A 25,029-nucleotide genomic window follows, 5' to 3' on the forward strand; every position below is an offset into this window, starting at 1 on the left:
ATATAATCTATACCATGTTAAATTCTGGGTTCTTTTTGTATTCTTGTTAGAAAATTTGCCATTGTTCGAAGGTCTTTAAGTTCGACAAATGTTTTATAAGTATCTATTTAAGAATTAAGAATCTATTTAAAAGACAAAATTCGGCCCTTTTTATTTTATGTTGATAAAACGTTGTGTTAACATAAAATATAACGTTGAATCAACGTAAAATATAACATTGCACCAACGTGAAATATTACACTTCGCCATCAAAAATACAACGTTGCACCAACGTTGGTTTGTTGTTGTTGGCGACGTCGCTTTTGTAACCAAAATGATATAAAAACAACGTTGGCAACCGACATTTTGCCAACGTTAACTCGCAACATTGTTTTAACGTTTTATTTACGTATGTGTGCTAGCTGGGGACATCATCTACAATATGTTCTTATTATCACATGTCCCAGGTCTACATGACTGGACGACTCACGTTGGTCACCTATATGCGATCTAGATATCGCAGATATTTATTAAATATATTTTTAAAATTTTAAAGTTTAATTTAACAAAGAATTAAAATCAACTTTTGTTATCTTACATTTCATAAAGTCAAAAAATTTTATAAATAGATTAAATTGAATTATAATTTTTATTTCCGTCATTTTTATACTTGGATTTTACTGACACTCAATATTTTAAGTTCAGTATAACGGTTCTGTTAGCAAAATAAATAATTTACTGGTGGTATTTACCGCTAGTAAAATATCAACTTTAGTTGGCGGTAATTTTTTACTTAGATTTTACCGCCACTTTAGCAAAATATCAACTTAAGTGGCGGTATTTTACGTCATAAATTTTACCGCCACTGTAGCAAATTTTGAAGTTTAATGCGGCGGTATTTACCGCCACTTTAGCAACACGCTTTAACCTTATATACATATTTAAACACATTTATTGTGTTTATTGTTGGTACATATGTTTATATTATGTTGTTTCCATTTTTTTCAGAGAGCTTTGACTTGGGAAATGTTGTGAGGACACCGGACCCTTTATATTGACCTAACTTTGTTTTACGTTGTTGTAGGACAACAGTCTTTATACCTCTGTAGGTTCTGAAAAAACTGAAAAGGTCTCATACATAAATAATTTTTACAAAAAACTGGAAAAACCGACCTTTGTCTTCTGAGGTACAGATATTAAGATTTAAAGTTTAGTTTATAGTTTTGGTTTGGTTTAGTTTTAGCTTCAGTTATCTTTTTTCTCACTTTAGACAACTTTATGGAGGAAATGAGGGGAATAAGTAAAAAAACTATAGTTATATATATATTTACATGTAAATATTATTTTACCAATTATTCTGAGGTATAATTTTTGTTTTTAGTGTCTGGTAAAAGTATAACTGCTAGGGCTGTGTTTTAAATTTTATGTTTTTTATGGAGAAATATACGCAATAGGTGAAAGAATTATTTAATATAAATATGACATATTTAAAATCTGTTCGCATTTTACTCATATTTTTATTAAAATTCAATATTTCACAAGTTTAACCCATTTTAATTTACTCTCTTTTTTTTTACAATATTTTTAGCATCCTTATCATCCTGTAAAAATGGTGAGGTTATGCTTTATGTTTTGATTAAATAAAATTGCAAATATTTTATATCTTTATTATATCCTTCTATCTGTAATTTTAGAGCTGTGAACATTTGATCGATACCGAAATTATCGCTTCCAACACCCAGGGCCTCTCTCGAAGAGGTCCTTCAATAGGCAGTGTAGTAATGGCGGTATGGATGAGCCATCCTTCAAATTGAGGGCTCATCCATACCAGGGTGTTTGGAGACACCGAAAACAGCAACCAAAAGGTTGCCAATGTCTTCTTTCAGTGAAGATATTTATAACTTTTTTTAATATTGTAATGTTTTTTGTTTTTTGTTTTTTTTTTCATAATATTATGTTATATATTTGGTTTGCTTTTGTCTTTTTTGACTAAAACTTTATTTGTTTTTCACCAATTAAAATTAAATATAGTTAAATTGATTCATTACCCAATCATCATAATATGACGCTACATTCTATTGTTAAAAATAATTAATTGGTAGTTTAATTTATTGAACTCACTGCTTTTAAAATTTTCTGTGAGCCAAGACAATATGTTTAGCTATATAAATGCAATTCATTCATATCTCAATTTGATTTTTTTATCTTTAATGTTTATAGTTTGGCTTCTTTAAGCATTTGTTATTTTGCTTTTTAATTAAAATATTTCAAATCTATTGTAATGTCTTTTAAATTAAAGTTTACTAAAAGCCAACATGAAATAACGTCATAAAACAACACCGACAAACTGCATCATGACAGTTTAAGTATGACAACAGGTTACCGAAAAGCAGGTAAATTGTTTTCCAGCTTTTTTTTTGTTTGTTTTTTTATATTTTTTTTGTCTACTTATCTGTTTAAATTTTTATTTTAGGTTTTTAATATGACGCATTAATGCCAAATAAAAGATTAAAGTTTAAATATTTTTTAAAATTTATTATACACATGTTTGATTGTAAATTTTTTTGTTGTTGTTTGAAACGTATTTGTATTCAATTGCTTAGTTATTTTTAATAAATTTATTTAGTTGTGTGCATTTAACGTTTTAAAGACTATTTCCTTTTTTAAAGAAACATGTAGCAAGGGGATACCAAAAAATTAATACCTCATGTATAATTTACGTTCGCTTAATATTAATCTTATTAATTAGAGTTCACGTTATAAAAAATATAACAAGAATTTAGCTTTACTTTTTCGTCAATATAATGCATGATGAAGTGTTATTATTTTGTATCAGTAACTAAAAACGCATTGTGTTGAACTTAGTAATGTCGAGGAAAATGATTCTGCCCTACACTGATATGACCTATGTCAGTTGTAAATTACTCAATGTTAAATAATTGGTAAATTAATTATTTTACCTCCGCTTACTTTTTATTTTAATTTAACAGATGGCTTAATTTCTTCAATTTGAAGGCGTTTTTCTGAAAGGGTATAGTTAATGTTACGCAACTTTAAATTGTGGAAAACAACCACTATAAATTAAGCAAAAGACCGACCATAACCCGTATTACGGGTTGCTTTTTGGTAGTACAGGATTAGTAAAGCGTGTTTTTTTTTTGGCTGCTTTAGGGTTAGCCCTTAAGGGACCCTGATATTGGCGCGGTTATTTTCATACGAGTCCCTGAAGGGTTTGCCCTTATGTTTTTTAAGGCGGGTAATGTCAATGACAACAAAAAAGACTTTGTGCATTGTAGGTGTGATAAGATACCATGGAGTAGCAGCAAAGTGCATTTGTAGAGGTCTCCAACTTTTTGTCCATCATTAGTAAATCCTAAAGCAAGTGCTCCCCAAATAGTTGACAGATCTTTTTGACCAAAAGTAATGGAACACCGCAATTTTTAACAGTAATTTTTGTGAAAAGTTAGTGTCGTAAAAATAAAATATGTGTAAAGTTATAACCTGTTGTTATATGGCCTATATGCAAGCTTGTAGTGATTTTGAAATACTAAACATACTAACTAATTAACTACATATTAGATCGATCAGAAAAACAGTATTGAATGGACTTAATAAAAGATATAAAATAAAACTTAATGTTTAATCATTCTTTTTTCTTTTTCTATCATAAAATTTCTGCTTTGTAATAACTAATGCAATTTCCTAAAATGTGTTATAACGGTTTTGAGCATTTAAACGTCAGTTGAGAGCAAAACTAAGAAAAATAAATTTGTAGAGCACAGTTCGCCAATTTTTGCGCGAAGAAAATTACCAAAGCTAAATTTTTTATTAGGACTTTTATGCTGTGTAACATAAACTAAATTGTTTAAATATGCAAAGTAAGAAGGACCTATCATGATTTGAGAAACATTTTTGGTATTCGTCACATCAAAAACAAAGTTGGCTTTAAGACTAGCTACTATTTACTGCCACGGCGCATGTGCATTAGGCAAGCAATGCCAGGGTGCCATTTATTACGACTTCAAAAATGAAAATCTCCGAAAGTTTGATGAAGTTTGATGCAAAAGTTATTAAGTTTGAAAATTAAGGTATCAAATTTTGAAAATAAGTTTAAACTATTTTCAAGGCTTTTCAAGTACATTAGATTTTAATAGTGTTATGATAAATATTTGTAATAATCTTTATTAACAACACATTTCAAACCTTGACTTACACTTAATGTTTTAAAAATATGAAGTTTTTACCTTTTTCAACACTATGTAATACATTTATGATTCAAAGACAATTGAAAATCATTTTGTGAAAATTCTAAAGAATAAAAATTATTTTTACATGGGTGGCGCCATTAGTCTGGTTGACATCTTTTTACGGTTTTTGAGTGGCATCTATCGTCAAAATATGAGGTATGTAATGCACCGATCACTGAAAAGGCTGTTAGACTGACCTTAAAACATTGTTAGGCTTCTTTGATGAAAAAAAATATAGGAATTTTGTTGGCACATTTAAAAAAAAATCTAACTTTTTCGCAATTTTGGAGAGAGTTCCCAGTAAACATCGAACAGTTGGTAAGTAGTTGGCCCGATCCTAATAACCAACTATTAGCTACAGTTGGGCCAACAGTCGGCTATTTAGTTGGTACCGTGAAAAAAACGTAACGCTTTTACCAACACTTAGCCAACTGTTTTTAAACAGTTGGTTGCCTTAAATGGCCCAACAATAATGAAACAGTTGGCTAACAGTTGGTACCATTACCGGCCCAACTATGATTTTTTTTCGCGATTTTTTAAATTCGCTTTTGCGCTTAAACTGAAAGTGCAAAAGATATAAATCATGTTTTGAATATTGCTTAATAACAAAGTATAACTGCTTTTTAATATTTAATTTTCTATTTAATAGTGATTGTTTGTATATCAGATTTTACCAAACAGTACTACTGTTCACACAAAATATTTTATTATTTATAGATAACTTAGTTGAATACAAAAAAAAGAACGAATTTTTTATCATTACACTTTTATTTCCAGAACATTAAAGAAAATATTTACAAATAAAGAACTAAAAATATTTCATTATCGGAGTTAATATTATTAAAGGTTTGAAATTAGTATTGGCAGCTTTAATTAAAAACAATATTTTAAAACGCTAGTATTTAAAAACGTGGCGATTAATTAGATAATTATCAATAATAATTAAGAAAAATTAGAATTATAAATAAAATTAAGATAAATAAACTTTCATAAACTTGCAAAAGAAAATAATAACTAAATATTCTTTTCATTGACTGCAACTGATTTTTTACAACCTTGCTTTTCGTCTGTCTATTTATTCGCCCATCTCCTTGATCAATTGCGCCCTGAAACCATCTTGAAACGATCGGGTTAATATCTTTATCCTTGGAATTAAGATACTGAATTCTTACTGTTGCAAAAAGAATACATGAAAATAAAGTTAAAAACTCAATTTATTTTCTGTTTAAATATAAATTATTTTTAAGTTATTTTTAAGTTCTTAATTTAAACTTTGCAAATCAAGAATTACATTAACTGGTTAGCAGTTTTAAAAATAGGTGCATATGATAACCGAGAGCAATTAGCTTATAGGTTCAAGAAAAACTTCTATATGCTCTTTAAGAATCATATAGTTGAATACTAATAAATCATGGTTTACATTAGCAATTAACATCTCTAGTTAAGAATAAAATACGACATTGATAAAATCAAGTCACCAAGGGAGAATATAATATCTTACAAATTCACAACTAATGACAACACTGGTAATTGTCATAAGTCATAAGTACTAACATATTACATTCTTTCTTTGTGTTGTAAACATACTTTTGTAAATATAATAATACAGTTGACTTTAAAAGACTAAAAATTTACATAACTAGTAATACTTACATAGTAAGCACTTTAACACAAAATGATAACATCGCAACTTAATCTTGCCCATTCCAGTAGCTATCATCTTACTTGAAGATCCGTTTAGATTACATAAAATGCTAAAATTTTTAGAAAACATGGCTCCCAACACACGTTGTATGTATTTTGGACGTTCAACTTTACCGCCAATAGAACGCAGATATTCAACCTAAAAGCAAATAATGCTACATATTACAACTTTTTTTATTTAAATTATTTTTTCAAAGGTAAATGAAAATGTAATGCGGAATAATAAAACTAAGGTATTATTAAATTACCTTTCATAAATTAAAATTATAAGACTTATAAAAAAACTTATCTTTGATCTTATAAAATAATAATTACTAGTTTAAACTCAACCTGTAGACTGCTACAAACATTATAATATAGAAAATAATTTCAAATTACATAGAGAGCCAGCTCAGATTTCATCTGTAGCATAAGGTTAATCCTCTCCAAATCTTCCTTACTTTCAATTGGAAGGCCAGGGGGAACAACAATGTCTTCATTATCCAAAAAACTTTCAACTTCTAAAAACTTATTTTTTTGCTCCAGTTCTGTTAATCTTAACTCCAAAGCTGCTAACTTCTCTATAAACATACTTAAATTATCAAATAATATATAATTGCATTTGAATCTTATTGGAAAACTGGTTTCAAAAACACAATCTAGTTATTAAGTTGAAGACATACATGGATGAAGGTGTTATGGAACTCAAGTATTTGGAGTTAAAGTTTTAAATATTCATGTTATTTATCCCTTTAGGTAAATTGATTGCTGTAAAAATGGTATTCTAGCACTTTTTTGTGTTGTGTTATTAAAGTCATGGGAAAGAGCTTTATTTAAAACCTTTATCTGTATAACAAAGTAGAAATGTGTATTTTTGTAACATGAAATATGTATTTTTTTAAAGCCTTCATCCATTTTTGACTTTAATTAAAACACAATTTTTTTTTTAGAAAAAATATAAATAGTTTTCTTTTGTCAATACATGTCAGCATCATAATCAATGTATGTATGCTTAACACATATAAAATGTATAACAAGTAGTAAAACAAACAAAAAACAAAAAAACAAATAGTTTATCCAAAACCTTACTTTCCTGATCCCCAAAATTTTGAACAGTTTTCTCATAGTTTTTAGAAGTTGATGTCCCTTTTAATAAAATTCTATAATTATATGCATTATATGAATATGTATATATATACACACACACATACACACACACACACACACACACACACACACACACACACACACACACACACACACATATATATATAAAATAATATAAATGTCATATATGCTTAACATGAAATGTATATGCCATATTGTATATGCAATTGCATATACCAACTATAAAATCTACTTCGAAGTACAAAAGGATTAACAATACCAATATATATATATATATATATATATATATATATATATATATATATATATATATATATATATATATATATATATATATATATATATATATATATATATATATATATATATATAAATCAAATTAAGATATAAATTGCATTTTTAGCATAATTTTGTCTTGGCTTTAAGTAAATAAATAAAAGCAGTAAGTTTCAATAATGAAACTACCTATTATTCATTTTTAACAATAGACACCAACATGAAGGTGTTTATTGTTAAAAATGAATTTGAACACAAAATATCACAACAATAACACATAACAATAGAATATTTACACTCTTGATCCTAAAATCCTGCGAAAATAACAAACCAAATTAAAATATAGCGGAGAAAATAGAATTAGCCTCACCTTTATTTTTTGTTCTAATTTAACAAAAATTGCAGGTAAACAATTATGAAATCTACTTTATTTCTTGTTACTTCTACTACAACTAAAAAGTTTATAAATTGGTATGTTTAATTAATTCCAAATGGAAAAAAAAATTAAAAATATTCAATTTGTGGAGAAAATAGAATTAGCCTCATTAGCGTTATATACAAAAAAAAAAGAAAATATTTTGTTTTTTCGCTCATTTAGTATTTAGTATAGCTTCCTGAATTTTTAATGACTTCAAATATGCGGTTTGACATACTAGTCACAAGATTTTGGATAGTTTCTATAGATATTTCATTCCAAGCTTCTCTGATACGAGTTTTCAGCTCCAAGGTGCATTCAAATTGCTTACCATTTTCATAAACCTTTCTAGAAAGTATTCCCCATAGATTTTCAATTGGGTTAAGGTCTGGACTACGTGCGGGCCATTCCATTACGTGAATATTTTTTTCTCTAAACCAAGCTTTTGTAAGCTTTGAATTATGGATAGTAGCATTATCTTGTTGGAAAGTGAAAGTTTCACCCATCAATTCCTCACCATGTTCAAGTAAACTTATTTCTAATAAGTCAATGTAGTCCTGTGAATTCATTTTTGTTGAAATCCATGCCAGTGGAAGTTTTCCAGCAAACGAAAAAGCCCCCCAAACCATAACATTTCCACCCCCAAAGTTACGACTCATCCGAGTTTCTTTCTCTTTTCGAAGATCGTGCCAGTAATATTGATAGCCATCAGGACCATCTAGATTGAACTTTTTTTCATCACTAAAGAGAACTTGATGCCACTCTTCTTGCCAAGACATGTGTTCTTTCGCAAATTTTTGGTTTTGGTTTACGCTTTTTCCAAACTGTGTTTGGATCTTCACGTAAGATTTGTCTCACACGTTGAACAGATAGAGGTAATTGTAAATCAGCACGAATTTGAGATGCAGTCATGTGCTGAGCAGCAGCACGACGTACAATAACTCGTTTAGTACGATTATCAATTTTACGTTTGCCACCACTTCCCTTATAGGCTCCATAATTAACGCCAATCTTGAAGTAATTGTTAACCACTTTTGGAGATCTTTTAATTTTCTTTGCAATTTCCTGATTAGATAAGCCTGTATCTTTGTATGCTTTGATTACTGCTAATTCTTCATTCGTTAAACGCTTACCACGTCCCATTTCAAATAAAGGTATCAAAAACCAAATGTTAAAAACTTTATGAGCACTGATTTCACAGTCTTTGTTTAACTTACAAATAATAATAAAAAACTAACTCACAAATGCGTATCACCAGATCAAAATATACAAGTAAACTGAAAATAATTATTGATGAGGCTAATTCTATTTGTTACCGCAAATATCAAATATTATACATTTTATGGTTTTATCAAATGTTCCGCAATTTAATTATGCTATATTATAATCTAAAAAATTGTTGTTTGTAACAGTAATTATATGTGTGTGGATACAAAAGTTGTACCGCACAAACTTGTTTACAGATTTACAAAATATTGGATCAGCACATGGTGAGGCTAATTCTATTTTCTCCGCTGTATGAAAGGCAAAATTAGAAAACCAATTTAAAGTAACTATATTTATTTTTTTACTAAACATATAAATACATAAAGTATATTTGTTTTTATATTCAATATTTGTTATTCAATTACTTCAAACTTAGGGCATTAAAACACCCTAGATTTAAAGATCAAGGTTGCATACTCTCTCATACACATTACGCTAAACATTAACAGACATTATGTGTTTCCAGAATAATTAAAAAGGCCACACAACACAACCTAGATCTAAAGCAGTAACACTGCCTGGCACTAAATGCTGCCAAGTCACACCTCTCCTATTAATACATCGCTTGGCTGGAAAGGTTATCAATCATGCTCAACATAATCCCAAGTCACACCACTTTGAAAACATGGAAACAATATAATTTAAACATATATACAACTATAAACAAATATGGTTTTATATAACACATATAAACACATTTTATAACAATATTAAATGACAAATATAGTTATCAAAAACTATAAAAAATTTATATATATATATTAAAATAATAAACAAATTTATACAAACAAAATGTGCTCACAACTTACAAACAGTTAACTTTCAAAATAAAAATCTTAAGACTATAAATTAAGAACATTAGAAAATATAACATTATTTGTGTAACACTTTTCACCTACCACACCTTGAATAAGATGTTTATTAATTTTGAAAAACAAACTATTAAATGCTCTCATTCTTGAACATGCAACATATTGTTGACCATGAGAGAAACTTGGTTTTTTTGAGATATACCCCAACTCTATTAAATGTTTGACTTTTATCAATTGTCATTGAATAAGCCAATCTGACAGGAAACTCATGATGTTTCAGAACAAAAGGTATATTAGAACCTAATGGAGCCAAATTTATTTGAGGAACGAAAACTCGTTTACCACCAGAAACACCTGTCAAATCCTCTGCATCAATATAATTATTTTGAAGAGCACAAACTTTCATTCGAGTACCATTGCATAACCCAGGTTTGAGATCTAAATTTCTAAGTACCATTATTACACAAACAATTTTCAATTTTAAACAATGAGGTGGCATACCTGAAGGAGTTAAGCTGTTCAAACACTCAACAGAAAAGTCATTTCTTTCATTAAGGTCATCAGTATCAATTTGATCAGCACTTAAATAAATTTTGACCTCACCTGGCAGACATTCAAGCACTTCTTCATTGATTGATGAATCAACATTAGTTGGTGTTAAAATCACGCATTTAGAATTATCATTTTGATCAACATCTCCGAAAATCTTTTCAACAATCGATTCATTTTCTCTAATAATGCACTGATTTGGTATTTTAATGCATCTTTTATAAGGATCCTCCTCTTTGACAGGTATTGTTCCATTCCCAAATTTTAGTAGCCATTGGGAGAATTCACCTTCCCCATCTTGTACTCTCATATTTTCAGTTCATGCAAACTTCTGTACTAATTGCCAATGCAAAGAACATTTTATACACGATTCTACTATCTCAGCTGGTTGTCCTCTTTTCACAACAGGCAGAATTTGCGTTAAGTCACCACCAAAAAGAATGATTTTTCCTCAGAACGGAAAGTTGATGTTGCAAATATCTTTTAACAACCTATCAATTGCATTTATTTCTTTACATGCTAATGTAAGACATTATACTGGTTGCTTCTCAGTTTGTTTTGGTTATTTCTGATAAAAGCAAAGCGCTGGCCTTTGATTTTAACATACACATCAATAGCATATTGCTGAAACAGTTTTTTGCCATAAAAGAGTGAAGAAAAAAATTGTCTAACTGAAAGTTTATATTGTAATACAGAGAAAATGTAACATGATTTCTAACCAATATAGCACGTTCAGGGTTGTGAACCAATTGATTATGTCAACCAGCATCACCGTTTGGAAAAAATAGAGGATAAACCATAGGATCTAAGTTGCCAGACATACTTGATAGAGTTTTAAGAGGATGACCTCTTGGGTAAATAACATCTTCCCTAGAAACAGGTAGTTTACCAACAAATACAACTGCAACTTCATTATGTGAAGGGAGACTGATAGCAATTATAGCAATTTATGCTGGAACATTATGATTCCAAAATACTTATAGCAAAATCATGTAGTAAACAGCGCTAAAAACAAAAAATCAAATTGATATAAAACAAACTGTATATATAGCAAAATATATACAGTTATAAATGATTAAAAGCAGTGATTTTTAACAAAATTACCTATTTAACAATTTTAATAACAGACACAAACATGAAGATAAGCCAAATGTCTATTATCTCAAAAGATAACAAAAAAACACCAGAGCAACAACAATAGCACACTCCTTAAGTTAATATAATATGTTTATAATATATCTAAAGTAAGATAACATTCATATAAAACAAAACATAAGTAACAACATTAAGCAAAATGTTATTAAAATACAATATCATGTATTTTTAGAATAATCTTTAAAAATAAAGGCTTGAAAACAGCAAGACCTAAAGCAGTAACAGTTTGACACTAAAAAATATCGTGTAACCCTCTGTTAAAAGTACATCACTTGGCTGGCAAAGTTAACAAATCTTGCTCTATATGTTAACCAAGTCACAGCACTTTGAAAACACGGAAATAACATAATATAAACATATGTACCAACTATAAACACAATAAATGTGTTTAAATATGTATATAAGGTTAAATATATATACCTCATATACATATTTAAACACATTTTTAAAACAATTATATAACACATATCAACACATACACAAACAATAAAAAAACACTTTACATTATTATAAAAACACATTGATAAAACAGCTATAAGTGTGCAAATAAAAATTTTAAAAATGATGCCAGAAAATTTAAAAAGATACAAAATATATATTTACAAACAATACTCTTCACCTTCTTTTTTTTTTTTTTTTTCATAAGAACTATAATCCTCACAACAAAATTTAACCTTTACATGCTATAACATGTGACATGCCGTGTCAGTGTTGGCACAAAATTTTAATTTATTTTCTAAATTTTCTAAAAATGAACAATAATAGTTAATAGCATCACAGAAATTTCAAAGTAGTAATAATTTCAAAGTAGTAATAACCATTTTATGGAAATAGCATTAGTATAATTTTAAATAACATCCATACCCTTTTTTTTCCTTCTAAAAAATAAAATATCAAAAATAAAACTGCTAAAAGAAAAGCTAAAACAAACAAAATACAAACGATTTAAAAGATTAAAATCCTTTCTATTTTTTCTGATAAAAATTGAAATCCTTTCTTCTTTATCTAATAAAAATGTATATATAACTATTTTATATACTTACTTCAATTATAATATGATCTTAACGATTATCATTTATCTTAATATGATTCTTTATGTAATATATCTAAACTAATAATTAAATTCCAAAAGGAAAAAAGATTCAACTCGCTTAAAAGATCTTTCTCCTATGGCCGCGTGCATTTAGAGAACGCGCTTTTTCAAAGCCTTTTCTTCAAAAACATGTTATTTTTAACAAACTTATTTTATTTGTTACTTATAGCGGAACTAAAATATCTTCTATTCTATACAAATAAAAATGTTTGTGGCAGTTCAATTTGTCATTGTTTTTGGGGTTTTGGTTACAAAATGACACATGTTACATATTTAATCGGTACAACATGTATCACTTCATAAATAGAAAATCTATAAATACCCATAAAATACTTGTATTTACAGCTTTATCTAATAATTTTAAAGTGATATTGAAAAACTTGAAACTATAATATTTTTAAGGTTGAAAAAACAGAAATTTTACTGAGTTTTTTCAAAAGTCAAAGTCACCTGTAATGCTATTGAAATTGTAACAAAAAACGGATTTAGTCTTATATCCTGTTTTTCAAATGGTTTAAGTTTACAATAAAAAAAACATTTTTCTGTAAATGATGCATTAGAAGCAGTACGACTTAAAAATCAAAAAAAAAAAGACGGTGATAAAATGTATTTAAAAAATATTTTGTCTGAACTCAGATATATATACGACCCTAACTTAGGTATACCATTGGCATTTAGATATTTTTTTTAAGATAAACAGAATGGATAAATAATTTTGACATGGAGAATATTTACTTTATCTAGACAAGAGTCACTTGATTAGTCTTTCCAAGATCTTAACTAGGATTAAATTTACCTTACGAATTATTTGCCATTTGATTTTAAAGCATCTGAATGCCGATATCATTGTTCTGGAATTACATTTTTGCTGATATTGCATGAAACCAGCTATAATAAAATTAACATAGCGTTAAGGGATTTAATAAAAGTTTAAATACTTCTCTCATAATTCTTATATTCATATCGACTTTTTTCCATTTACTTCAAATACTTGTTATAAAGACGTTTAAGAATACTAAGTTATATACATAAATATATTTGTAAATTTATGTTAACCAATAAAAGAAAATTTGTTATGAATGGAGAAAGCAAAAGTAGGTTTGTGAACTTTAAAGGTAATTTATATGCTACTGCTCAATATATATATATATATATATATATATATATGTGTGTGTGTGTGTGTATATATATATATATATATATATATATATATGTGTGTGTGTGTGTGTGTGTGTGTGTGTGTGTGTGTGTGTGTGTGTGTGTGTGTGTGTGTGTGTGTGTGTGTGTGTGTGTGTGTGTGTGTGTGTGTGTTCACACACACACAGACATATATGAAATTTTATATATGTCTGTGTGTTAAACCTGTTCGGTTAATATCAATCTTAATATGAGAGTTTATTTCCCTTTCTATGCTTTCAATTTTGAATATAAGATAAGAGCCGTGCACTTATCTGGTCATGAAGGTGTTTTATACACAAATGGATTTTCATATATAGATTTTTGTAAAATCTATATATGAAAATCCATTCTGTCTCCAAATGCTGGCTTCCGAAGAAGAGTCATGTATTCGTTGAGACGATATCAGTCATCAAGTTTGATGCAAAAATCATTTATGCAAGCATTGCTGTCATCAATCATTAATTTTGTGAATAAATATTTGCGTTATTTCTAAACTTGAATATTTTTTTTTTAGATTTTTATACAAACAGCTAAAGATGTTTTTAAGTCATTTCAAATATGGCTTCATTTTAATGCTGCTTTCGTTTCTATGCATATTTTTTAATAATTTTTATTGGATACCTATGAAAACAAGATTTATTAAAGTTGATACAATTTCTAATGTTTCCATTGTAGCAACTCAACCAAATTATAATCATTTGAAGATTGTAATGCCTTTTCATATTAACCAGTTAAATAACGTTTTGGAAAATTTAAAAACTTGGAACAAATTTAAACCCTGTGAAAATAATGATACACAAATAAAAGTAGAACTTGTATTTTATGTTGGTTACTTTAAATCAAATCTCACTGAATTGTTTACTAATTTACCACGACATATAAATTGTTTTTTTAATGTGTCTACAACATTGTATAAATACAACTCACAAGGTGAAGACAAGCATGTTATTGGTTCTCGACTCATGTTTGAATCAATGCTGAACAAATCATATGAAAGGTTCAAAAATACTTCTTTTGTGTTTTACATGGAGCCTGATGTACGACCAATTCGGTCCAATTGGCTAAATTCAATTTTTCAGGAAATTGGTACTGGTTATTTTTGGATTAAAGGAAGCGTATTCCGAGGTGATATTAACAAGTTCGCAAAAAATGATCCTTACTACCCAAACTATGTACATATCAATGGAAATGCAATTTATAATATTGGCAATAAAGATTTAGTTTCCTTTTATTTTGAGATACTACGGCCGTACGTAGTTAAAACAAATGGTGACAGCAAAAATGCGTATGACACTGACTTTTTTGAGTTTATGATGGATAAGAATAATTATGAAGTTACAAGACATATTTTACATCAGTTTCATTTTACTGAGTTTGTTCAAAACTATTGGCACACCAAATATAATGTCACTGAAATGGCGGAAAAGTTTAAATCAACTTATTTTATCCATGGTGGGTCTCCTATTTATTGAATCGTGCTCTTTTATTTACAGGATAACTTTATTGTGGCGAAGTGACGAAGAGTGCGTTCGCACCCACCACCATAAAAACTTTTTATTGTAACTTTTGTCAACACCCCCTACCTCTCTCTATTTCTTTCTTTCTCATATATATATATATATATATATATATATATATATATATATATATATACATATATATATATATATATATATATATATATATATATATATATAATGTTTAACAATTTCATATATGTATAATTTCGAATATATGAAGTGAGGTATACATATATGCTACATTCATTAAATATTTTGCATAAATTATAATTTTCTTAGTGCATACATAAAGTTCATTATACTCACTTTGAATTTTTATAAAAGTATATTATTTTATAGAGCGCACCTCATATATTGCTCTAAAAGAGGAAAGTTATGTTTCTTAGAAGTTTCAGATATTCATATTGATTTACTTTACAGAAAACGCGTTATTTATGTGTTTACTCCTATTTCCATGTAATCAATTTTCTCTTACTTGGAAATAGATTTGCGTTGCTTGGTCAAGACTGAGCAGTGAACGCCTCAGGGAAGAAATAGCATAAGCCCTAAGAATGGAATTAGTAAAATTGTTTTCGGACAGATGTCCAGAGTGAACCAAAGACTCACGCAGACGAAGAAATTAAAGAATCATGTAATTGAAAAAGTTTCTATGCTCAACGCCGCACACGCCCACGGTCGTTAAACAGCCCTTCCTAAGTCAAAATTACCAAATACATCATATTCATCAATGTTATACCTAACGCTTTTATTTCCTTTAAAACTGAAGTTTCTGATCCAATTTTCTTTTAAAACTGAAGTTTCTGATCCAAAAATTTAGATTCTCCATAACGTATTTCTAGCCTTATTCTCTATGTTCTAGCCATAAGTTAATAATCGCTTTAATATTGACATTTCTACTGAGAATAAGTTATTGCATAGTTCAACTCTAGCTTAAAGATCTTAGTTCTAAACATGTGTCAATTCTCGTTTTAAAATTAAAAAACCCTGATTATATCAAGATTCTCATAACGGCATTTCTAGTCTTATTCTCTTAGTTTTAATCTAGTGTCAATATTCGTTTTAGTATTAACATTTGAATACTTAAAATATTTAATAAAAGAAACACCATGAACAACAATTCTATGCAAAGACTGTGACATTCGAGTGGTTTTTAAAAACTGATCATCAGAAATGAGACCAAACAGACATTCAGATTTCTGCTTGAAAAGTTTCACTCTTGCGGTTGTACTATTCATATCAATGAGCAAGTCCCTAAATAGTTTGATCATAGTGATATTCAAATTTAAAATTCTTCCAGTCACAGATGGATTATTAAAGAATTTTTATTTTTAACATTTCCAGTGTTGATGTAACACTTCCCTTCCTGACAAAAGATACCCTTATTTTTAATTGTATTTTGAATAAGTGCTGGAATTTTTTTTGTTTTCAATAAATTCTTGGCTATTTTTTGCTGGAATTTTTCTTCCTTTTTTCACTGCTGGAAGTTTGCAAGCAATATTAAAAAAACCCACTCCATGCTGCATAACCACAAATGAAGACTACAAATTCCAAATTTCAATATATTCTTGTCTACATTTTTATATTTATTCCAAATGATTTCCAAATTAGACTCCTTAGGACTTGCTTGGCATACATGACAGCACTGAGATGCTATATTTTTTAAAAGCATTTTTGATACTACAGCATTAAGTGTTTTATTCATTGTGGTATAAATAGTTGACAAACTTGAATTTATAACAAAAGTATTGTCATGAAGTGTAAACTTAATATTCTCTAAAGACAAAATTTTATTTTGTAAATGTTCAAACTTCTCTTGAATAAAACTAGCAGTCTTTATGGAAAAACAAAACATAAGATGATGGGTTGCATCTGGACTATTTGGATTACAATTTTTCCATAGTATCTTTTTTCTACTTCGACTCTCCAACAGTACAAACACTTAAATATTCACATTGTATTCATCCACACCTCTCTTCATAGTTTCTGCATTCTGAAACTAAGATTGGTCACTCTGAACATCACCACCGACTTTGCAAATAATATATATGTTATCACGTTCCTCCTGTGCTAAAACTTTAATAGAATTATCTTCATCCTCTAAAAGATACTCAAACTTTCTAGAAACTGAATGTTTGATCATATTGAAGAGACTACATTTTACTTCAGTTTCTGAATTTTTCACCTGCTCTGAAAATGTATGTGTTAAAAGTTGACGAAGAGTGAATGTAGCCATTTTGATAATTTAAAAAAACCATCGCAAGGTAAAACTGAATCAAATAAAAACTTACCGTATGTTTTTGAACTACGGAATTTTAATTTACCTCACAGAATTTAGTCGGTATTTGAAGAAAACTCACAGAAGTAAAACTGATTTTTAAGCATGAGGTCACAGAGGTCGCCTCAATTTTTTTCCGTGGCAGTAAAGTCGATTCGCAGTAGCTATATTTTATTCAAAAAAAACGAGGCGACCTCTGTGACCACATGCTTAAATCAATCAATGTTTAAGAAAACAAAAAATCAGCAAAAAAATGCTATTGAAAAACCTTTTTTTTCCATTTCTTGTTTTGCATTCAATTAAATACATTGTTATTTTGATTTCGCATAAAAATAATATAGAAATTTAACTCTTATCATATACTTTGAAAGGATTTTAACAAAAAAGCGAGTTTTTTAAAACCTTAAAAAAACCCTTCAGATGTCAAAAGTTTAAAAAAACTAAAATTTTTTTTTTTTATAGAGAATTAAAAACTGAATGCAAAAAAAAAAAACTTAAAAAGTTTAAATATGAAAAATCACTAAAAATTATGAACAAAATCCTATTTCCGCTAAGCGATGCATAGTGCGCCGTAAGGCGTTAAAAAAGTTTGCCGGTTAAAAAAGTATTCAAAATGGTACCGTCAACCGGGGTTACATTGGTCGCCGGTGTCACGTTAAATAAGGTAGCCCGTTAAAAAAGTCAATGATATATTATATATGGTTGGCAAACGATCCCATGGCTCAGAATCAGGTCAAGTTTTTCGTTTGCCGTAATTTGCGTATCAACACAAAATTTAATGCAATTGAATAAAAATGGCCGTCCGTGCATGCTTATTACACTTACAATAACCAAAGTTGTAAACAAGAACAAGTAATAATTTGTTTATTTACCTTAATCAATCTTACAATAATAAAAAAAAATTGAATAGATTTAAATAAATATATTTATAAATATTTAACTTATTTTTCATAGTTAACAAAGTGTTTTAGATAGGATAGTTTACAAAGTGTCTTATTTTGATAGCATTCCGCTAGCTCTGACTTTTTTTAAAAGTAATTTGACTAATTTTTTGAACGTAGCCGTTCAAGCACCCATGTAAGTTCATAATTAAGTTTTTATTGAATTTTTTAATAAATTTGATTAAAATAAAAAGATATTATTTTGCGGTTTGTTTTCACTGGCCTTCATTGAATTTATTTTATCAAACAATAAAAACCTTGTTGAAAATATTTGGTTCAATCAAAAACAATTTAGACGTCATGTTCTTTTGTGCTTGAAAAAAAATGTAATGCAATCTTTTCCACTTTCACATCTTGCAGGTGGTCGATGCCAGTTAAAAGAATTCATGCTAAAAATCATCTGACATTTTATTATGGTTTGGACTGTTTTTTGGATTAAGCTACATTTGCAAAGTATGTTTTTATGTGTATTTTAATATGATATGCATATTTTAATCTCTCTCATATATATATATATATATATATATATATATATATATATATATATATATATATATATATATATATATATATATATATATATATATATATACTCTTGCTTGGTAGTTTTTAATTTTTTTTTTTAATTTTTTTGGTCAGAATGGCAAAAAATGGGCGCTTACAAAGCATAATTTTGAGAACAATTATTTGATTTTTGACCAAAAACAAACAAAAAAAATTGTTAAATTACAGTTTAACCAAATTGGGGTTGGAAATGAATCCTCACTCACCCACTTTTCTTGTTGTATTTATAAATTTGAACATTATTAATATTATATAATTTGAATTTTTTAATTTTATTTCAGAAATAAAAGTGGTGAGTTTTGATACAATGGTATAAAGTGAAGAATCTCTGTTAGTGATGATGAGAACTGCTTCCAAAAGACGGTTATTTTCATAACCACAGATTGTTAAAAATATGTCATAGAATTTATTTTACATTTCAAATTGAGAATATATTCTCACCCTATTTATTTTTATAATTAGGGCTGTTTCAAGGTGACGGTGACAAATATAATATTATTCTATTGGGCTATACCTGCAAGAGATATCCATTTTGTCGGCATGTAAATTTGTTAAAAGTTTTTGCAAATGAAAGCTTCAGATAACAAACTTATAATAGGGCGCACAGTAAGTTGCCTACACCAAGCTAGGACAAAAAATTTTTCGTACAATGCAATCAATAATATTTTTGTCAATCATTGATTAGTTATGCATTAGTTGATTTTTTTTAAGCTTAAGGGAATTATAGTATTAAAAAATACGTAATAAAAATAAATACTTATTATAAAAATTTGTGGTAAAAAAAAAATATTACTAATTTCATTAACTAAAATGGAGCTGTTGATGTAATGCAAAAATATATATATTCCTGACGATCATTATTATATTCACCGTCCGATGAATGACAACCATTATTATATTCACCGTCCGATGAATCAATATTATATCCGACAAATCAGACTGTAAGTAATCTTTATTATCGCACATAGTTTTATTGCCATTCTGATGTGGTGGGACAAGTGAATTTAAAGCTCCAAACGGTAAAACTATTTAATGACCAATCCTCACGGCTTAAGTATTCAGATTTTTTAATTGTCCTAAAGCATCGGCAGTTCATTTAGACTGGCCCTCGGATTTCGATTATTCTCTGTAATGCGGTAAGTTTTTAATATATAAGTTATAATCAGGGGGCGCTTAGTTTCGAATGCAATATTTAGTAAGGTAATCGCGATGCTGTAATTAATAACAAAATCGCTGTCTTTTCTGTAGTGTTAAATCATTGACGCTAGTGCCTAATTTGGACAGCTTATTTCTAAATTAAGTTAACTCTTTTGAGCTTTGTTTAAAACAACATACGAACTCGCATAAAATTAGGAACTAGAACCCTAATTAACTTAGTACTTTGCAAGTACTTGCATTGCAGACCTTAGCGATATCTTGACTATAGCAAGTCAACTGAATAGACACTCTCCTTCACCGATAAAAACGGGTTCTATTGGCGAAGGAGAAAAACCCGTTTAATAATATAATCTGTTCTACGTATTTTCAGTTTGAAAATATATAGATCAGACTATTATTAAACTATGAGGTTAATTTCTTTAAAAAAAAAAACCATAATCTAATCTGGACAAGCGATCGTGATTTTAGAGAGATAAAAATAGTCTAGGTCTATATTTTTTCATGTAAAAGATTCTACACAAACTATTTGGCATTAACACTGAAAATGATATATTTATAATTAATTTCCAGGCATAAATAACTTCTTCAAAAACTTCTATTATTTAAATTCAACTTATGGGATAATTTAGAGACCAGATCATTTCACGGAATTGTCTTGGTCAGCAAAATATTTTTCAAGACTTGATAATAATTAAGTCGACAACAATCTCAACCTCCACCGGACAAATTATTAAAATTTATTTATACTATTAAAAATTTCAAATTTTTGAAAATAAACCAATGCATTAAGTTAAAACTGTCAAATTGCAACAAAAAAAAAAGAAAAAAATTATTGTTGTATATAAAAAATAACTTAACCAAATTGAATAGTTCGCTATCCTTCTTCTTACAATCTTTAAATAAAGTCACAGACAAATCGCACAATTGCATATATTAAAGCCCTTTTCATAATCATCAATTTACCACATAATCGAGTAGAAGTTGATTGAACTCGTGTAATCCAAACAGTTTAAATATGCTTTCTATAACTTCTAGCATACTTGTAAGCTTTATAGTATTTCGGCACTTGTAGTATTTGCCAAGAATTTAACTTTCATTTTACCTTTGAGATAACGAAAAATCATATTTTTTCCTTATGTTAATTAACTTCAACGAACTATAATGGTACAATTTATTTTTAATTTAACCTTCAACAATATTTCTATTCACTTCATGAAGTTTTGCAGGAGACTCATGCACTTTTAAAGCCATCTTTGATTTGGAATAGGATGAGTCCGGGTTACAGATGGACTTAAAACCTCCAAAAATAATTGCAAAAAGAGGTACAAAACACCTTCAATCTCGTACAACAGGAAAATGTGAAACCATAACCATTATTGCTGCTATAAATGCTGCAGGTGATTTAGTGCCTCCACATTTAATAGCAAAAGGTAAAACGATTAGTTCTCTTCAATCTTTTAATACTACAGATGCACCTTCAGGCTCAAATTGGAGTTTTAGTGAAACAGGTTGGACAAAGCAAGGGATTGCTTATCATTGGCTCACCAATACTTTCTTGCCTAACATAGGCAGAGATAGGCCACAAGTTCTCATAGTTGGTCACGATTCTCATAACTCAGTTGAATTATTGTCTGTTGCAATTGAAAATAATATTCATATTGTGGAAATGCCAGCACATTGTTCACATTGGCTCCAGCCTCAAGATCGAACAGTATTTGGTCCTCTTAAAACATATTACAATCAAATCTGTCATGAATTGATAAATGAATATCCTGGAGTTACTGTTGACAAGCCTAATTTTTGTGGTCTTTTCAAGAAAGCCTGGGACCAAGCCCTCACAGCTGATAACATTATTTCAGGGTTTCAATCGTGTGGCATATATCCATACAATCCATCTGCTATTCCAAGCACAGCTTACTTGCCTAATTCTGTCTATTCCATACAACAACTGCTTGATGAAAATCATCTGCTCGAATCAAGTTTGCAACCCATCAAAACTGACACTAGAATAACAGCATCAGAAAATTTGATAGAAGTGGGAGTTGATTTTGAAATAGAATCAAGCACAAATAAATCTGAAAATACGTCTGAATATAAAAAAACATATAACACTTATTTGGTAAATCTTTACAATAATACTACTTTTTTGGTTTGGGATACTTATTTAACACATGAGCAGTTTACAACTTTCAACTTCTGTATCCAGAATAGTTATGACATTCCAGATTCTTTGTATAAAGTATATAAAGAATTCAAACTGAAAAAGAGTTCATGCATAAAGGATGTTTTTGACATAGATATTCCAGTGTCAAATGAAAACACAGATCTTCCTATTCCAATTCTAAACAAAACCATTGTTCTGTCAAGTTCTATGCCAAATGAAATCACAGGCCAGCCTTGTTATTTGACCAATGAATTCCCCTCTCATTATAATCAGATGCCAAATGAAGCTATTGCTCAGCCTATTCTGACACCAATTCAGTCTTGTACAAAAGATTCTGTTAATGATAGTGACAATGATATTTTGCCTTCCCAAAGATATATACTATCAAGTCAAAAGAGAATCGAAGAAAGGTTCAAAAATATTTTGTATTAACTTCATAAGAAGCTATGCAATTGAAATTGAATAATGAGGAAAAGAAAAATAATAAAGTCAAAGCAACTGAAGAAAAAAGATTAAAAAGAAAAAAGAAAAAGAACAACAGAACAAAGAGACACAAAAATTATCTAAAAAAGCTAATTTAGTTCAAGAGATTAATAGCAATTAAAAAATTCCTCAACTGATTTTTTTATTTCATATTTGATACACTATCTCGATTTGAATAACAAATAAACACTCCGTTAAAGTACTGCTATAAACCAAGAAAAAAAAAATTTTTAGCAAAACTGAGTATATTTTACTATACTCTTTTTACTAAAAATTTTTTTTCTTAGTATCTAGTAGTTCCTAGTTCATTATTAGGCTATAATCATTTGATAAAATAATACTTTTTGATATATAAGCATTCTTAGATATGTCAGTTATAGGTTATGTAAGTGGCTCATAATAGGTACCATTTCTCAATTTGCTGGCTACTATTTGGTCTACCCGGCCATTAATTGGTACGAAAATGAAATCTCTGTTTAAATACATTTTTCTCTGAATGAAGCATATTTTAGTACTAACTAGGACTTTTTTTAGGTAAGGCCGTTTGTCACCAATGTAACAGAAAAAAAAAAAAAAGCTCCGTTAGATTAAGGCATTCTTCACGGCTATCAATAAGAAATTTATGGCCATTAATTGGGCACTTTGCTCTATACTAGATCAGGGATGGCCAGACTTTTTGGCATGATAGCCGCATTCAAGTACTTGTGTGAACCGAGGAGCCGCATTAAATAATTCGTTAAGAAAATTTTTCTGCATTCTTTTTTTAAAGATATTTTGCCTTACAAAAAAATTAGAAACTGGTGGCAAGAAAGTGCTGTAAAATACTCCATAATGTTAAACTTAAATTTTTATGAAAAGAAATAAATCTTTCTAAAGAACTTTTTCTAAAAAACTTTTTGTGTACAAATTTTATGTTTACAACTAGTTTTTATGTCTAAATTAAAAAAAATTTTTTTCAAAGTCAAAAACTTTACTTTAAATGTAAGCTTGTTTAGAATTTCAAATTATCTTGAGTGTATCGAAAAACTCATTTCAATCAAGTTAAATAAAAATATGATTCCCTTTTACTCTCACACAAGAAAAACTAGTTATAGAATTGTTTTAAGAAGCATATTCATGTCATAAGTTTTTTAAAAAGTAACAAAATTACAAAGTTATGAATTTTCCAATCAGGCACTAAGATTCTGAACTTTACTGGTAAGTCTCTTAAAATCTGGCTTCAAGCTTGTAGTTGCTGTTCTAAGTAATTCTGACAAATGCTCAGTGGTTAGATTTGCACGATACTTTGATTTGACAAATTTCATAATGGAAAATAAAGATTCACATGTGTATGTTGAACCAAAAATTGAAATAAATTTTATGCTAATCTTTTTCAGTAGGGGATACTTAACCTCAGGCACTATCTTTTAAAATTCCAATAAAGTTAGTGTTTTATGCAGCATCAGAAGATTTTGATCTTCTTGGAGATCTAATAGTTCTGTTTCAAATTGAGATACTTCTTCAACTATGTTTGATGGAATTGGACAACCATCACTAATAATATCAATTAAAAAAGGATTTATTATAAATCCTAAAGATGATTTAAGTGCATGCAAATCTATAAACATTCTTTGAAAGTCTTCTAGTAAATTCTGTAATTTTTCCCTGTATGATTCAATCTTATGGTCATCATACTGAATTGAAGGATTAGAAATAGTCATCTTCATTTGAGGAAAATGGTTAAAGGTTTTTAAAGTAAGATCTCTTTGAAAAAGGGTAATTTTTTTTTGAAAACTAAAAATAGTCTGAGCAAGATCAGATATAATTTTTTCTTTTCCCTGAAGAGATAAATTCAGACTTTGTAAATGTTGCATTATATCAGTCAAAAACAAAAGATCTTGCAAAAAGTTCATATCATCAAGAATTTCAAGTCTTTTTCTTTTCAATCAAAAAAGATTTAATTGGTTCTAATAATTCTACGAACTTATATAAAGCATCACTACTTGAAAGCCACCGTACAGCACAGTAAAATGATAGGTCATTTGGTTTGTCAGCAAGATCCAATTCATCAATAAAGTTTTTAAACTGTCTATGATTTTTAGCATTTGATCGAATGTAATTTACAATTTCTGTCACTGACTTTAGAACGATTGAAAAATTAAA

General features: G+C 28.5%; 3 protein-coding genes, 1 long non-coding RNA gene and 1 pseudogene across 4 annotated transcripts in view; 2 read left to right on the forward strand and 3 right to left on the reverse strand.

Moving 5' to 3' along the window:
• LOC149890339 (uncharacterized) overlaps nt 1-25,029 on the reverse strand; it is a 210,980-nt gene that overhangs the window by 63,981 nt on the left and 121,970 nt on the right. The gene's annotated exons all lie outside the window — the stretch shown is intronic.
• On the reverse strand, nt 3,548-6,967 carry LOC149890346 (uncharacterized). Its single transcript, XM_090084012.1, has 4 exons — nt 6,309-6,967; nt 5,880-6,069; nt 5,279-5,397; nt 3,548-3,586 (listed from the first exon to the last, which is right to left on the reverse strand). The coding sequence occupies exons 1-4, from the start codon at nt 6,498-6,500 to the stop codon at nt 3,548-3,550; spliced, it is 540 nt and encodes a 179-aa protein (XP_089940138.1). The 5' UTR covers nt 6,501-6,967.
• On the reverse strand, nt 9,907-11,593 carry LOC149890347 (uncharacterized). Its single transcript, XM_090083690.1, has 2 exons — nt 11,460-11,593; nt 9,907-11,360 (listed from the first exon to the last, which is right to left on the reverse strand). Exon 2 carries the CDS (start codon nt 10,663-10,665, stop codon nt 9,937-9,939), a length of 729 nt encoding a protein of 242 aa, XP_089939816.1. The 5' UTR covers nt 10,666-11,360; nt 11,460-11,593; the 3' UTR covers nt 9,907-9,936.
• Nucleotides 14,298-15,356, forward strand: LOC149890348 (uncharacterized). Its single transcript, XM_090086339.1, has one exon. It carries the CDS (start codon nt 14,319-14,321, stop codon nt 15,252-15,254), a length of 936 nt encoding a protein of 311 aa, XP_089942465.1. The 5' UTR covers nt 14,298-14,318; the 3' UTR covers nt 15,255-15,356.
• Nucleotides 21,440-22,836, forward strand: LOC149890349 (uncharacterized; annotated as a pseudogene).

The sequence above is a fragment of the Hydra viridissima genome, unplaced genomic scaffold (genome assembly GCF_058129835.1).
Source record: "Hydra viridissima isolate aposymbiotic clone 2 unplaced genomic scaffold, HvirCarnegie_v1 scaffold_4, whole genome shotgun sequence".
Classification (NCBI taxonomy): domain Eukaryota; kingdom Metazoa; phylum Cnidaria; class Hydrozoa; order Anthoathecata; family Hydridae; genus Hydra; species Hydra viridissima.

Coding starts and splice junctions, on each gene's coding strand:
- LOC149890346 (XM_090084012.1), bottom strand. CDS start 6,500: ATGTTTATAGAGAAGTTAGCAGCTTTGGAGTTAAGATTAACAGAACTG. Junction 6,070..6,308: donor AATCTGAGCTGGCTCTCTAT/GTAATTTGAAAT, acceptor ATTTGCTTTTAG/GTTGAATATCTGCGTTCTAT. Junction 5,398..5,879: donor TGTGTTAAAGTGCTTACTAT/GTAAGTATTACT, acceptor TTTTTGCAACAG/TAAGAATTCAGTATCTTAAT.
- LOC149890347 (XM_090083690.1), bottom strand. CDS start 10,665: ATGAGAGTACAAGATGGGGAAGGTGAATTCTCCCAATGGCTACTAAAA.
- LOC149890348 (XM_090086339.1), top strand. CDS start 14,319: ATGTTTTTAAGTCATTTCAAATATGGCTTCATTTTAATGCTGCTTTCG.